Here is a 15,587-nt window from a genome sequence, read left to right on the forward strand (position 1 = left end):
TTTTTCCCGTTCAGGATTCGAACTCGTGTTTTAATGAATCGGCCCCTTGGTATGATTGATGTAGTTGGCCAGCTTAGTTTAAGGATGATAGCAAGGTGCCTTATCAACTGTGGAAAATTTTGCTGAATAAAAAATGGTTTATGGGCACTGATTTCGATTCATAAAGAGTATTTTTGGGTGCTTTGTCGCTTTCAAGGGGAGGGAATTTTTTGTAGCTTTTACCACAAAATTTTGTTGATTCATATACTGATTGTCAGCGTAGAGTTTTTTTATGCTTTATGTGTGCCCTATTCTTTTGGAATAACTGCACTGCAGCAAGTGACACTGGTAGCAGCGTAAAACCTGGAGCTACTGCTTGGTTCGGGGGTGGTAGTAGCTCCAGGGTTCCTTTTTTAAATGTTATGCAATGCTGTGCTTCCTCCTCTGGTGGGTAGGAAACTACCTGGTAGTGAGGTTGAGACTGCTTGGGGCAGGAAGACTAAAAGGCAGCAGGTAAATTCCTCACATCACTGCTTGGTGGTCTAGGTAAATGATCTGCAACCCGGGGCTCTCCTGTTATTGCAGAGATACAAACCCCAGCATTGCAAAAGCATTATTTAATAAATGGAGAGTACAGACTATGATGGCGCAATCTACTGCTCATTTAGTCAATGTGCCTAAGCTCAGCAATGGAGACTGACAGCTCAGTATGTTTCCCCTAAAAGAAGCAACACTGCTGCAGTCAAAACTTGTTTCTTATTTCTATATAAAAATCTCAGGAAGAAACAAGAAGGACGTCAAGTTGCTTAGCTTAAATTAATATACATTTTTGTTCTCCTTTAAAAACTAAAATTTGAGGATACATAGTAAGAACCATTCCCTAGAAAAGATTATAGCAGCGGGGGAACCACAGGAAAATATATTTAAATATGTTTAAAGGGGCTGATTCACCTTCAAGTTAAATCTTAGTATGTTATAGAAAAAGAGTGTCACAGTGTCTACAGTATTTATATTTTATTAAAACAAAAGAAAATGACAACAAAAAAGCTTGACATGGCCAGTCCTGTTAAACTGATCTGAATTCTGAATTGTTAAGCTTTATAATCTAAATGTCAAATGAGAAATTCAGTTCTTAAAATATAGTAAAAGATATGAACTTTTTTGCACACTGGTTTGTTCTCTTCCCCTCAATGTGGAAATGTGTTGCTGCTATAATTGCCACATTATTAGTGTACAAATGTAGGCTGCTTGCTCTCCATAAGCATCTTACCCATACTAAATTACAAGCCCGCTGGGACAGAGGCTTAGTTTACCTCTTTCATGAGTAGTTCACCTCTAAATTAAAGAATGGGCAATTCTAAGCAACTTTTTAATTGGTCTTCATTCGGTTTTTTAATACTTTGCCTTTATCTTCTGACTCTTTCCAGCTTTCAAATGGGGGTCACTGACCCCAGCAGCCACAATTCTATTCAGCCCCTCTACTATTCATATACAGTATCAGCCATTCTCCCAAACCACTCACTGGTAACTAAGATAAATTGGACCCTAGCAACCAAATAACTGCTGAAATTCCAAACAGTGAGCCCAGTAACAAACAGTACAAGCAGGCAAAAGCACACAACCTCACCTGTGCTACTACCCGAAGCCCCAATAAGTGCAGTGACAAATGTAAATTCTACGTTTCCTGCTCACAATAAAAAATCTCATGTAATCACCTTAAACGATCTGTGGACTCTTCATCTCTGACACAGAATTCAGTTTGTACCATCTCCTGTTTCAGTTCTCCGATCTCTGAGACGAGGGTTTCAATAAGCTGTGAAAGGAGAAAGCACAGTGACGTTAGTCGGTTAGAGAGGCGTGTTTGCAAACTCAGGCAGGCAGGTTTAGTCACTTCTCTATGAACAAATGATTGCCAATCTTTTTTTGTTTTATCTGCCTTCCCTGAACTTCCCTTAAGAGAAGGCAGCAGGAAGAGCCAGGGTTTTCAGGGGGTAGAGCACATACTGCACATTGTCAGCCGAATGCTAAATGCAAATGATTCAATATGATGTATAGAAAATAACAAATTCCTCCAGCTGTTAAACACAATGTTAGGTCAGCACCATGGCTGTAATAAAGCCTTCCACGTCACAGCTGTCTATGAAAATTTAAGCCCTTTGTATCCTTAAAAGTCAGCACTTGCACACTATGGGTGTCATTTACTGTGTCCCGGATACATACAAGGCAGATGGAGAAAACACCAATCTGCTTTGTCTTTTCTTTTTCCTTGTTTTTTTCTTATAATAAATCACAAATTTTTGTTTTTGTGTAATTAGTATGATTTGCAAAAATTTAAAAAATTGATCCCTAATAAGGAAGCAAACTTAGGAGTGTCACACTAGCATCTTCGATCCATTTTCTAATGGTCCCTTGCTTGGTTCCCAATATTCATTTCACTGGTCTGAGTCTTAAAAAACCATTGGAAGTTGATCAAAGATGGCAGTGAAGCACAACTCTCCCACAGCAGATACTCTGGGATGGTGAATTTTTCAGTGAAGAGGAGCTCTGGCCTTCAAGATAAGTTATTATAGTCACTGGAGGGGAGGGGTATGCTCAAGGGTAGTGGCTGGAATTATTGCAAATGTCTTTCAAATCAGTGTAAGTTTGGGCTCACTGGGTTCGACAAAGAACAGAATGCCGAGAATGTTGCCTGGTGAGTGGTCTTAAGCAGAACCAAAATTAAATTTTCCCTGCATGTCTTTCAAACAGTAAATGCCTAAAGACTAAAATATTACAATATTTTTATGTTTTGTTATTTACCCTATGTGTACACAAAGACCTGACTTGAAACTGAAAGCATAAAATCAATGACTTTTAACCCAATTCTATTTATAAAATTCTCTTTTAGAAGATGGAAGATCTGAAGACGGAGATTTGTGTTTCCTGCCCGGTACTTGGCCTATTGTTCTCTTCCATGGCTATTTCCTTCTTCATAGAAAATTCATATACACGAATGATGGTTTTTAGGCAGCTGTTGGTCAGTAAATGTTGTTCTATAAATATCTTTTTAAAGTGACTACAAGGTACAAGGGCAAACCTGATCTTATATTCGAAGAACTTCTTGGTTAACGGTATTTTGATATTCAATGCTGATTAACCTAAGCCAATTGCTAATTGGTTTCTATGAAAAATTGTACTGATATGTGGGGCCCTGGGCAGCCGCACTCTTTAAGGATCTTTTTACTATGGCCTACTATTGTATGCTACAGAACTTATCTGTTATCTGCTATATAACTTGTGACTTTTCTCCTTTTTTCCAGCTGGAATGGCTGCCCCCATGGCTACACAGCAGCTTATTATATAAACTATAGTAGTGTTACTGTAGCAAACACACCAGTTTTACCAGTGCAGGGCAACAGTGCATTATATTTTTATTACTTGAAAGCTCTTTCATTTTTTGGTGTTACTGTTCCTTTAATGCTGAGCTGCAAGTTGGTGTGGTATCACCTTCCCCCCGGCAACCAATCAGCAGAACAATGGGAAGAGAGCAAGATAGCAGCCACCAGTAGATATCAGAATAGCACTTAATAGTAAGAAATCCAAGTCCAGCTTGGGACTCCTCCAGTTACATGGGAGTAGAAGAAAGCAGCTCTAATGTGTAGCGCTGGTTCCTTCTGAAAGGCCAGATTCTGGCAAAATGCACTAAGATGGCGCCTACACAACAATATTACAACAAAGTAAAATACATTTGTTGGTTCATCATAACAGTATCCCTTTAAGTAAATGCAAACATTTTGAGGCCAGCATGCAATAGATTCTGCTCAACACAAGAGTAAGAGCAAAAACACATTAGTACTTATTTAACCCACTTCTCTGCAGACAGCTTTTTTTTAGAGGAGAAGAAAAGTCATTTGGCATTTTACTGCCCTAGAAGCTTCCTCTGTTTGTTTAAGATAGGAGATGCCATTTTATCTCGGTCTTCATAGCTTCCTGCTGCAGCTTTAGCCGGTACCTCAGATCACAGATTCCTAAGGGAGGGGGGGAGTGAGTTTTATGAATTCTTATGGCAGGGGGGAGAGCTGCGCAGACTCCGGCCCCGGGAATGAAGGATTTTTCTAAGAGAGGAGGTCCGATACTGAAGAACACGTTTACAGAATAGGAGACAAGAAATCCTGTGATTCTTACAGCGCTGCGTACATAAGTAGCGCTTTATAAATAAAGATATACATACATACATAAAGGAAGCAGTGCAGCGTTTCTGTAAGTGATTACGGCTGTATTTACTTAGGCCTTTCTGATAAAGCTTTCTTAGTTTTTACCTTTCCTTCTCCTTTAAAGTGCACACTCTTTGCACATATGACCATTAGAGGAAACACTATCTCAAATACAAATCTCAGATGTAAGGGGGCTTTTGGATGGGCATCTCTAGCCAATCATATCAAACCACAGAGCCAGGGCCACAATCCACAAGATTATGGGTCCCGAAGAGCCATTTACATAAATTCTTTGCTAAAGGGCAGTCAGTTTATGCCAAGATAAACACAAATAAGATTAAGAATAAGAGTTGGTGACCAAATATTTTGTGTATTAGGCAGCCACTACAAAACAATCAGATAAGGGGAAGAGCCCTGGTAGACATCCTTCCTGCTACTGAATAGAATGTTTTCCTGGGAGAAAAGCCAAGAAAAAAAATCACATAGAAATGTGGTTGGGGTGAGCGTGTAAAGTAACACTGAATAAGAATTAAATGTTTTATATTCCAAGCAGTCCCTCAAATATACACCATATTTTAGATATGAATTAGAAAGCCTGAGCTATGACCATCTCTTTAAAGGACAACTATCCCCATACCATGCTTGTCTGTTGTTGCAGAACAGTGTATACAGCTGTTGTACACATTTCTACCTCTAGTATGGACTGAAAAGAATATCACTGCAAGATAGGTAATATGAATAAAAAGGTTTATTATTTCAGTTTACCACAGTAGGGGGAGTGGACAAGCAGCTCCAACGTATACTAATAAATACTAAACTGTTATTGGGGACCTCTCTGTAGCATAAAGAGCACCACTAGGTTTGCTGAACAATCAAAAGAACCAGGATAATTTCTCTTAAGAACTATAAATGTTTCAGATCCATTTTATGTGTTTCAGATCCATTTTATGTTAGCTCATGGCACCAGAGTGGCCCCCTGGGGTAGATGAAAAAGATAAAAATACAATAGAAACAATATAACATGCAACATCTACATTACATATATTAGGGGGAGTTCAAACTGTGGCACTACAGCTGTTGATAAACCACAGCTTCCTTCAGCTATTGTTGGTATGCTGGGAATAGTAGTTCAGAAACAGCTGATGCAGGGTCAACATCGCTTATGTGTACAACAGACCCCCATAGTCATACCCCACCCTCACCCCTTTCCCTAACTCCAACCGTATCCACAGAAAAAGACCCTAACCTGCCAGCTCCCAACCCAAAATCCACCTGACCCAGTGTGTTGTTGTTACTTATATACCCACCCTCCCTGATGTCACTAGAGGGGACAGGAAAGGTGTGAGTCTGTAAATAAATAATGGCCATCAGAAGGAGTAAGGAACTGAAGGAAACTGATGTCGAGGGTGGAGCCAAGCCACCTACCCATAACCTCAGGAAAATCGTTGTGCCAGCTACTGTTAAAGCAAAATAACTATGAACTGGCCATTAACGTAAGATAAATGTCCATATGGAGAATCTATATCATTCTTCTCACAGGTCTACACAAGTTAAAGGTCTACAATCGTTCTAGGGTACAATGGTATAACAAGTGCTCAGTCTTTACTTAGTAGAAACATTGGAATCATTGGGGTGCCAGTACTTTTTATTACCAGAAACAGTGGACAGAACCACCTCATCCCTCAAATGCACTTTTTGCAGTAGAAGAGATGAATTTCCAGTTTAAGAAACTGAAAATTCAGCTTATAGGCCAGTGCACACACTTAGCCTGCGGGATAAGCACAGGCTGAGAATCTACTCCTAAGCTTTAAAAATATGTAAATTGTGTGTCTGCCTGCACCCTGGCTGAAGCATGCTTCCGGGTGTAGTCACAAGAATTAAGCTTAGGGGCGGATTCTTGGCCTGCATTTGGCTGAGGATCCACCCCTAATGGCACTAGCCATGACTTTACCAGAGGCAGCTTTTTGGCATCATGGTAGAAACACTCCTAACAGTAGGTCTACTGAAGAACAAACAGAAATAAAGATGGTACTAAGATATAATTAATCCTTATTAGAGCCAAAACAATACTACTGGGTTTAAATACTGTTTAAATAATTTTCTTAGACTTAATGTAGGAGATCCAAATTACGGAAAGACCCCTTATCCGGAAAACCCCAGGTCCCGAGCATTCTGGATAATAGGTCCCATACCAGTACTTGCTTTGTAATATGACAGGTAAATTAGTTACCCTCTAACTGAATCTCAAAAAGAGGTAAAATACAGATTTCTGGAGGTTTAGTCTCACCGCCTCAGAGAACTGGATCCCTCCAGTGAAAGCATCCCAAAGATTAGAGTTCTAGCCTTAACTCCAACTGTCACTTCTCAGTAGAGCACAGAACTGCTCATGCTTAGTAAGTAGTCCGTCTATTTATCACTGCTTATGGCCTCGGAAGCTCATCAAGATAAAATGCAAGGCAGTATCATTGTGGTATCTATTCTCCAGTCTGGCCAAGCACCAGGCCAGCACTGGATACTGGTGGATCATTGTTCCTCCCTTTATACACATGTTCACATACTAGTGTCTCTAGAACTTACTAGCATAGCTGTAGGATATTGACTAGAGACTAGACTAATGGATTTGAAAAAAATCTGTAGTACAAAAGCATTACCAGCTTCACCTAGTCTAGTGATGGGTCAGTGAAGAACTAAAGCTGCACCTGTCCAAGGTACTTTTTGTTGTGGGAAAACCCCTTCTTTGAAAATCTGTTGCCTTTATAACGCAGGTAGTAATATACACATTAACTTTTTTCTAGTCAAATAATATTTGTTTTTGAAAATTAACCAGCTGCGCCTGTTTTAGACATAAAAAGTGCATAAATCACAATACAGTTGTAAAGAACACAGACTTGTGGCAGATTTACTTGTCACATTCTTACAACATGTCCCACAACACAAAGAGCTTGCAAAAATTAAAGGCCCCTGGCAATTACTTTCAAATGCTGGTAACAATAGCATATTTTCTTGCAAACTTTGATGGATTTTTGATCCTCTGTTACCACAGGAGTGATCCCAAAATGTATTATACAGGTATAGGACCTATTATCCAGAATGCTCAGGATCAAGGGTATTCCAGATAAGGGGTCTTTCTGTAATTTGGATCTTCATACTTTAACAATAAAACATTAAATAAACCCAATAGGATTGTTTTGCCCCCCATAAGGATTAATTATATCTTAGTTGGGATTAAGTACAAGGTAATGTTTTATTATTACAGAGAAAAAGGAAATCAGTTTTAAAAATCTTAGTTATTTGATTAAAATGAAGTCTATAGGAGATGGGTTTTCTGTAATTCAGATGGGTTTCCCATATCTGTACTACTATAAAGTTAAATTAATGGAGACAACAATTATCTGCAGAAATATTTTGATCCAAGTCAGGTAGATCTACCTTGTATCTGACTGACTTGGATCACACTTCTCAGAGTGGAAAATGCTCAGGGGATATGTTTACTAGACTGCAAATGGACATTACCCTGACTATGCCCTGTTCCACCTTCTTAGGCACATCACTGTTTTACATCCTTTTGTGACTGGCTGAATTCAAATGGACTTATAACCAAACACAATGAAATGGCTCCATGTTAGCTATAAGTCACATTTTTCACCAGGTTTGGCATGAAAAAACGCCTATGAACTTATAGGTGGAAAAAAGTATAGTGTGGTAATAAAAAATTATTGTGTGAAAAACTGTCCATTGACTTCAATGTATTTTGCTTCTTTCATCCATTTTGCAAATTTTTGGGGGGAAGCCAAATGGGACAGATTCGCTAATCACTACTCCTTGTTTAATAGGCCATGTCTGACAAATTTAATTGCTTTTTATGATGAGGTATGTAAGAAGCTGGACACAGGGGTTGCAGTAGATTTATTTGGATTTTTCCAAAGCATTTTATGCAGCGCTCCACACATGACTGCTTTCTAAGCTAAGTGTGGCTTTTCTCTCTGCAGCACATGTGCAGCCGGTGCCACGAAAGGTGCAATAAATGAAGAGGATTGCTGGCCTGCATGTACCCTGGGCTGGTGTTATTTTTTACTAACAGGAGAACCAGCCCTGGGTATCAAGTAAGTGAATACAATCACTGGGATTAACATTTTGGCACTCCTCAGTCATTCCACCTTTCCTTTTTAACCTTTTTAACTTTGAAAGAAAACAGCAGTTTGCATTTAACTTTAGTTAGCAGAGTTGTCAGTCTACATTCCAGTAGCATGATGAAATGGCAAGAAGGTGATTTCCTCCTTAGCGCTGACACTACCAGAGCAAAAGTGATGAGGACAATGCCTGTATAACTAATAGTAGATATAGGAACATAGTTATAAGCTTATACAATTAATTAGTTATACATTTTAGAAATGAATCATGTCTTTGCTTCCCTTTTCTTAAAGGGCTTGTTCACCTTTAACTTCACTTTTAGTATAATGTAGAGAGTGTTATTCTGAGAAAATTTGCAATTGGTCTTCATTTTTTATTATTTGTGGTTTTTTAATTATTTAGCTTTTTATGTAGCAGCTCTCCACTTTGGAATATCTGCAGCTAATTTAATTCCAAATTACCCTAGCAACCAGGCTTTGATTTGAAGAAGAGCCTAGAATATTAATAGGTGATGGCCTGAATAGGAAAGTAATGAAATAAAAAGTGACAGTGACAATAAAATTGTAGCCTCACAGAGCAATAGTCTTTTGGTTTCTGGGCTCAGTGATCCTCATTTGAAAGTTGGAAAGAGGCAGAAGAAAAAGACAATTAATTTAAAAAGTATTAAAAGAAAATATGAAAACCAATTGAAAAGTTGCTATAACATACCAATAGTTAGCTTAAAGGTGAAAAACCCCTTTAACTTTAGGTAAACGAATCAATAGCATACTGTGAGCTCATAATCTAACAGTTTACCATTCACGAGATAATGCAAAGGTGACAGTTAATTTGCAAGCACAGGGCAGTCCAGCTTGTTACACACCAGCTACTGGTGAACTGCAACAACAGCCCTCAAAATCCCTGCTGGGAATTGTTTATTTAACAACAGGGACCTTTGAAAAATGAAACTTGCACATAATGCCCATTTCAGGTCATTTAAAAACATATTAGAAGTTTTATTTTGTTTATATCTGGCTGTTGGCCTAGCAGTTCTCATAGCCCTGATTACACTTTGTACTTTGCATCCTGCCTTCACAGTGGTAAGGATTGCATTACAAAGCCCCCCAATCCCCAGACAGTTCATATAGAACATTTCTGTTTCTAACAATGTTTTGGATATTGTGGGGCCCAATATGAATAGTAATTAATTGTGGTAATTTCCCCCTTAACTCTTGTAGGATGTGCCAGTCTTGTTTGGAAAATCCTGCTCTAAGAGAACCTCTCTGCTATAAATCATATCCACTAAACCTTCTCATATAAAGTATAGCTTATATATATATAACAAATTCTTATGATTTCAGTTCCCTCTGCTACCAGAGGTGTATTAAGATAGAAACTAAATGGGGCTTTTTGCTCTCAACCACTGACCAAAGAGCAGACTAAAACAGCTCACCTCAAGATGAGGGCCCACTCACAAGCAAGGAAAATGGAACTGATACTGCCAAAACAGCAGCGAAAATCTGTGCTGTGACTCTGGATAACTATCCCCTGTGCAAAATATAAGGGCTTCTTTAAAATTGGGAAGGAAGTGTGCAAAGTGCAAAAACAATCCCCATTCAGACACACAAGTTAGGGTGCAGAGTGTCTGGTATTTATGAAGTGCAAAAAAAACAAAAGCTTGAATGTAAAAACTTACGAGTTTCTATAGAGGTCAATGGGAGTTGTCATAGGCAAAGTGAAGCCATATTCTCAAACTCAAATTTTTCGAATTTGTACAGCTTGTAAACTCAAAAATGTATTTATTTAAATGAGTTTTCCCTTATTAATAAATAAATGACCATTCGATATGCGAGTTTATTTGATTTAGAAAAACAAACTCAAATTCACAAACTTAAAAATTGCAAAATAAGCCTATAAGTATTATACACACCAGGGATCCCCAACCTTTCTTACTCATGAGCCACAAGCAAATGTAAAAAGACTTGGAGAGCAACACAAGCACCATAAAAGTTCATGGAGGTGCCAAATAAGGGCTAAGCTTGGCTATTAGGCAGCCTCTATGCACACTATCAGCTTACAGGGGGATTTATTTGGTAGTAAATCTTGTTTTTATTCAACCAAAACTTGCCCCCAAGTCAGGAATTCAAAAATAACTCCCTGGTTTGGGGGCACTGAGAGCAACATCCAAGGGGTTGGTGAGCAACATGTTGCCCCTGAGCCACTGGTTGGGGATCACTGATACACACAGAATAGGACAGGTATTCAAACTCTAATGCTGCTCTGGGGATAACCCAATAGGTGCAACATAATCCTATCTTTATATGAGGATCAAGTCATTCTCTCTTAAAAGGACATTATACCCCTTTGTATCACATGAGTTCAATACATAGGGCTTTGGCTGAACTTCATTTTTGCCCATTGTTTTAATTACAGAAATTTTATTGAATTTATTTCTTCAGCTAAACATTAGATTACCAGTATACACATAATCCCTTCACCCTCTGGTGTGACTGTTTTGTTGGCAGGAGTCCATTATGAGAGGGAATTATCACTGTATTAGTAACCATGTTGAAAAGGAGATATACTATTCCTATAAAGACATCTACATGTCTCATTTTGACATAGTTAAGGGCAATCAAGACCTGAATTCAATTTACTGCACCTGATTATGTCCCTGTTTTTAAGCTTGTACATGAGCTGCCCAGTACAACAGCCCTAAGCAATGAGCACATTACCCCCATGCCACATTTACATTCTAACCATCCTTAGCAATATAACATTTTTCCTCTGGCAGTGATGTAACAAGCTGCCAGTTTGGTATGTGGCATCGCAACTGCTTATAAAAAATGAGGCTGTACAAACTTGTGTTTTTAATGGTGCCACCGAGCATAAAAAGGCCTATGTTGTAATATACTGTAACAATGTATTCTTGGTTGAGAAGCATTTGCTTTCCAGGCTAAAAAAAAATCTCAACAGATGTGAAAGCATTGATACAATGAAAATAACACATGGTTCTTTATACTACTGAGCTCTATTATGGGCAGAGAAGCTCTGCAGTATGAGCATGAGAATTCTACTCTATTTCTATTGAAATACAACTCCCGAAATTCTCAGACAGACAGCTCTACAAAGTGGATAGAAGTTGAAGCTAAACAGAATAGTCAAGTTTGCCAAGCCTATTTCAGACATAAATCTCAGCAATAATATATCTGCAGACACCTGTTTGTACTGTGTACAAGACGCTAATATGAATCTAGATTGTAAAAGTTATAAAAGAAGTCAGAGCCAGGAGCAGACAAAGGAATAAGGGAATACTGATTTCAAAAGTAATTATCTTTATAAATAGGTTTAAAACCATTAAAGTGGACCTGTTACCCAGACATAAAAAGCTGTATAATAAAAGTCCTTTTCAAATTAAACAAGAAACTCAAATTCATTTTTATATGAACACATCCAAACCCATTATAAAGGCATTTAAACAACCTAGCTGTCAATCATATATTGCCTGCCCTGCCTCTATGCCTTAGGCGGGGCAGACAAGTACTTTAACTTTCAAATCGTAAGCTCTTTTGGGCAGGGCCCTCTTCACTTCTTGTATCGGTTATTGATTGCTTTATATGTTACTCTGTATGTCCAATGTATGTAACCCACCTATTGTACAGCGCTGCGGAATATGTTGACGCTTTATAAATAAATGTTAATGTAATGTAACTCAGCTTTCACTTTCCCCTCCCTCCTAGTCATCTAATTGTGCAGCCAGTGCATGGGCATGGGCATCTGGTCCCCCATTCTGGCACATACACAAGATTTTTGAGTGATAGAAAGCTTGCCTTAATAACAGTGTCCACAAAATGGAGCCTGCCTATTTGATGTGATTGTGTAATTTCAGAAGGAAACAAGATTTATATTACTTCCTACCCCCATGTAACTGGAGGAGTCCCGAACAGGACTTGTATTTCTTACTATTGAGTGCTATTTTGATACCTACTGGGAGCTGCTGTCGTGCAACCTTCCCATTGTTCTGCTGATCAGCTGCTGGGAGGGGGGTGATATCACTCCAACTTGCAGCTCAGCAGTAAAGTGTGACTGAAGTTTACCAGAGCACAGGTCACATGGCTGTGGCACCCTGGGAAATTAAGAATATATCTAGCTAAAAATAATGTTTGTGTGCTGCTAGAAAACCTCTATTTACTGATGCGTTTTGAAAAAACATGTTTTTCCATCATGACAGTATTTCTCTAATGACACCTTTGTTGCCCGTATTGCAGCTGCAGGCAGATAGAGCTAAAATAATTTGAAATACATTTAAACACTTAAAATACCCATTACAACACCCCTGTCTGTTTTTGTTTTGCTCTACTTAATAGCATTTTAGGGAAAAATGGCTTTGCCTGTTCTCAGGTCTGTCCAGAAAACAGGTTTGCAAATGACAGATCCTATAGCTGTTTTATCTACATTCTTTATAGCAAGCTGCCTTAATTACAGTCAGGCGCAGTTTACAATCTAGGCACAGTTTTAGAGATTCATAAAGTATATGAATGTCACATGACATTTAAATATAGAAAATAGCCCCACCTGGCAGAATAAAACAGTAACGTATTTACAAAGAAATATGCAGAAATAATGACCAATAAAAATCTAAATACATTGGTACGGTTTTTGGTCAGCAGGTTTTGAGTTTGTCATGCAAACAGTCATACACATATGATCTCAATGAATACCAGCGGAAAATCCTCAGGCCAAAAACTGGTATTTGGAATCCACCAAACACAAATGATTATTATTAAAATACTGAAACACTGCATCCATTTAGCTAATGTTAGCCAATGAACAACTGTTAACTGAAAAAGAAATATGTGAAAAATGAAAATCCCCTTTATTGACTAACTGAATTGCAAATGGTTCTTATACAATAATTTGACCAAGAGTACAGGTTATGACCACCTGGATAATAGCCAATGTCCTCAGATAATCTATCTTTGATTTCACAGCATGAAGTTAGCAGTCATTCTCTAAAGAACAAAAGAAGTTTTTCTTGGCTGATAATTTATATGGTTTAAACCAAACAATAATATGGGCTTTGAGCAAATCACTATACTGTGCTGGCATGCATCTTCATGTTTTCCAGTAGAACCCTGCCCCCCCCCCCCCCCCCCATCTTCTGCCCTGAGCTGGTACAAAGCATTTTTAATCACTGGTAGATAAATAACAAACTGGCACACCCCAAAGATATTGACTTTGGTTCTCCCTTAATTGCTTTCATCTGGACTCACTATTTGAGCAAGAACTTGCCTCTCTGTGGCTTCCTTGTATATAACAAATGCTATTTGAACAAATCTTTAATCGTGTCAGAGAAAAGACTACTAAATATAAACGTTTAGCTTTTCTGAATTTGCCAAGATACAACATCACTAGAAACTCTGTTTATCTCATGCATATACAAATAGGCAATGGGGATATTTATAGAGCACTTTTGTCTCGTTGGACTCAAAGAACTATAGAGTAGTCAAACACTAGGCAAGGCTGGAAATGCAGTATACATCAATATATATACCTTTTAATAAAATGAGCAAAATAAACAGAACTTAAACCAAAACACTGGGCCAAATTCTCACTTAATCTAACATTATAATATAGTTCTTTAAGGGAAAAGTGATAGTTAAAAAACTTAAGGCCTGTGGATCAAGTAACATTTGTGTGCTGGATTGCAGTGTCAGTCTTCAGTACCTAGGCTCCACCAAAGAACTTCACCAACCAAACACATTACTACAGACACTCCCTTCCTCTGAGTAGAGCTGTCTGAACAAAATATGGGGCCCTAAGGCAAAAGCCTGGACAATAAGCATATAAACAAGTAGCATGCCAGTAAAATTACAGCAGAAATACCAGTAAGTTCAAATGGGTAATGAACGCTCCATTGACTCCAGACAAGCAAGTAAGATCACTTCAGAAATAATGTATTCTGAGCACATTAACCCCAGGCATACCAGCAAGATCACAACAGGAAAGCGGTTAATGAGCACTTTAACCCAGATTTAATCCAGACATACCAGTAAGGTTGTTACAAAAAATGGATTATGAGCACATTAACCCCAACATGCCAGCAAGATCACTGCATTCAACGAATGGATTAAAAGCAATACTTCACCCACATTTGTACAGAACATCACCAGATTTTCTTCTCTCCTAGTACACCCATGCTGCTTGTCTCATTCTGCAATTTCTCCTTCAAAGGAGAAAAACAGTTTTGGTGCACAGTGCAGCAGGGAGGTCACAGGGACCAACTGGATTTTTCCCAGTTAAGGTTGAATGAATATCCCTAAAATATCCTTAAAACATCAAAGTGCCCCATTCCCCAAAATGTATGTGTCCTTAAGGTACACATGATCCCTGATGATTCCTGTCCCATATCAATCATTCCAGCGAATTCTATTCAGAAAATGTTACTATTTTCATTATGAAGATCATCGTCTTTGAGAAGCAGCCAAATAATTTGCTCTGCCACTTATCCCACGCATTTTAGTTTACTGATGTGTGGGACCTGAGCTGAGGTGAACCCGACGCTCTCTGATTTTTACTGGGGCAGATATATGAGCTCTCTCATAAACAGAATTAAATGAATTGTAGGTTTTGTAAAGCATGAACTATATAAGAATATGTAAAACTGCCAAGATATTCTACGCTCAATCATCTATTTTATAGGAAACGTTTCACAAGAAAGGAGGCTCATAAAAAGCTGAGCTCAGAGCAGTTATATATCCACATGTGGTTCTGCTCTGCTCAGCTTGGCAGCCAAATGAAAAGCTTCTACATAGCCAAGCTTGGGTTGGACAAGCAATGGGAAAATTATACAAGCAACTAACAAAAATAGCAGGTGCTAAATAAACCACAGTTCAGGTTCAGAGACAGAGGAAAAATCCTTTTGCTGGTGACTAAAATAATTCTGAGCTCTATATGCAAAATATATCTATATTTACAGAATTTTACAAAAGCAAACCCAACATTTTTACTTCCTCTGTAACCATAGCAACCAATCAGATACAGCAAAATATTGTTGGTCATTTAACCACATTTCCAAGAATATATAGAAGATTAAACAGGAATTCTCCACAAACATTACTCTAATTAGAATTTATTTTGAACAATGCCCCAACCCCCTGCCACTGCTTTAACCCCCCCCCCCCCAGGTGGTCAGCCCACATATTGTGAACCACTGCTCTACAATAAGTGATGAAGAGGGGGTTTGCCCACATTACGGAGCCTGGTCTGTCCCAACATTTTCTCACATGCAAAAACAAAAAAATA

General features: G+C 38.4%; 1 protein-coding gene across 5 annotated transcripts in view; it reads right to left on the reverse strand.

Annotated features, from left to right (window-relative positions):
• rin2 (Ras and Rab interactor 2) overlaps nucleotides 1-15,587 on the reverse strand; it is an 88,237-nt gene that overhangs the window by 43,421 nt on the left and 29,229 nt on the right. For all 5 annotated transcript variants that reach the window (XM_018093778.2, XM_018093777.2, XM_012962710.3 and 2 more), the window contains 1 exon segment: nucleotides 1,695-1,792. In XM_018093778.2, coding sequence (XP_017949267.1) covers nucleotides 1,695-1,792 — 98 coding nt within the window.

The sequence above is a fragment of the Xenopus tropicalis genome, chromosome 5, assembly GCF_000004195.4.
Source record: "Xenopus tropicalis strain Nigerian chromosome 5, UCB_Xtro_10.0, whole genome shotgun sequence".
Lineage (NCBI taxonomy): Eukaryota > Metazoa > Chordata > Amphibia > Anura > Pipidae > Xenopus > Xenopus tropicalis.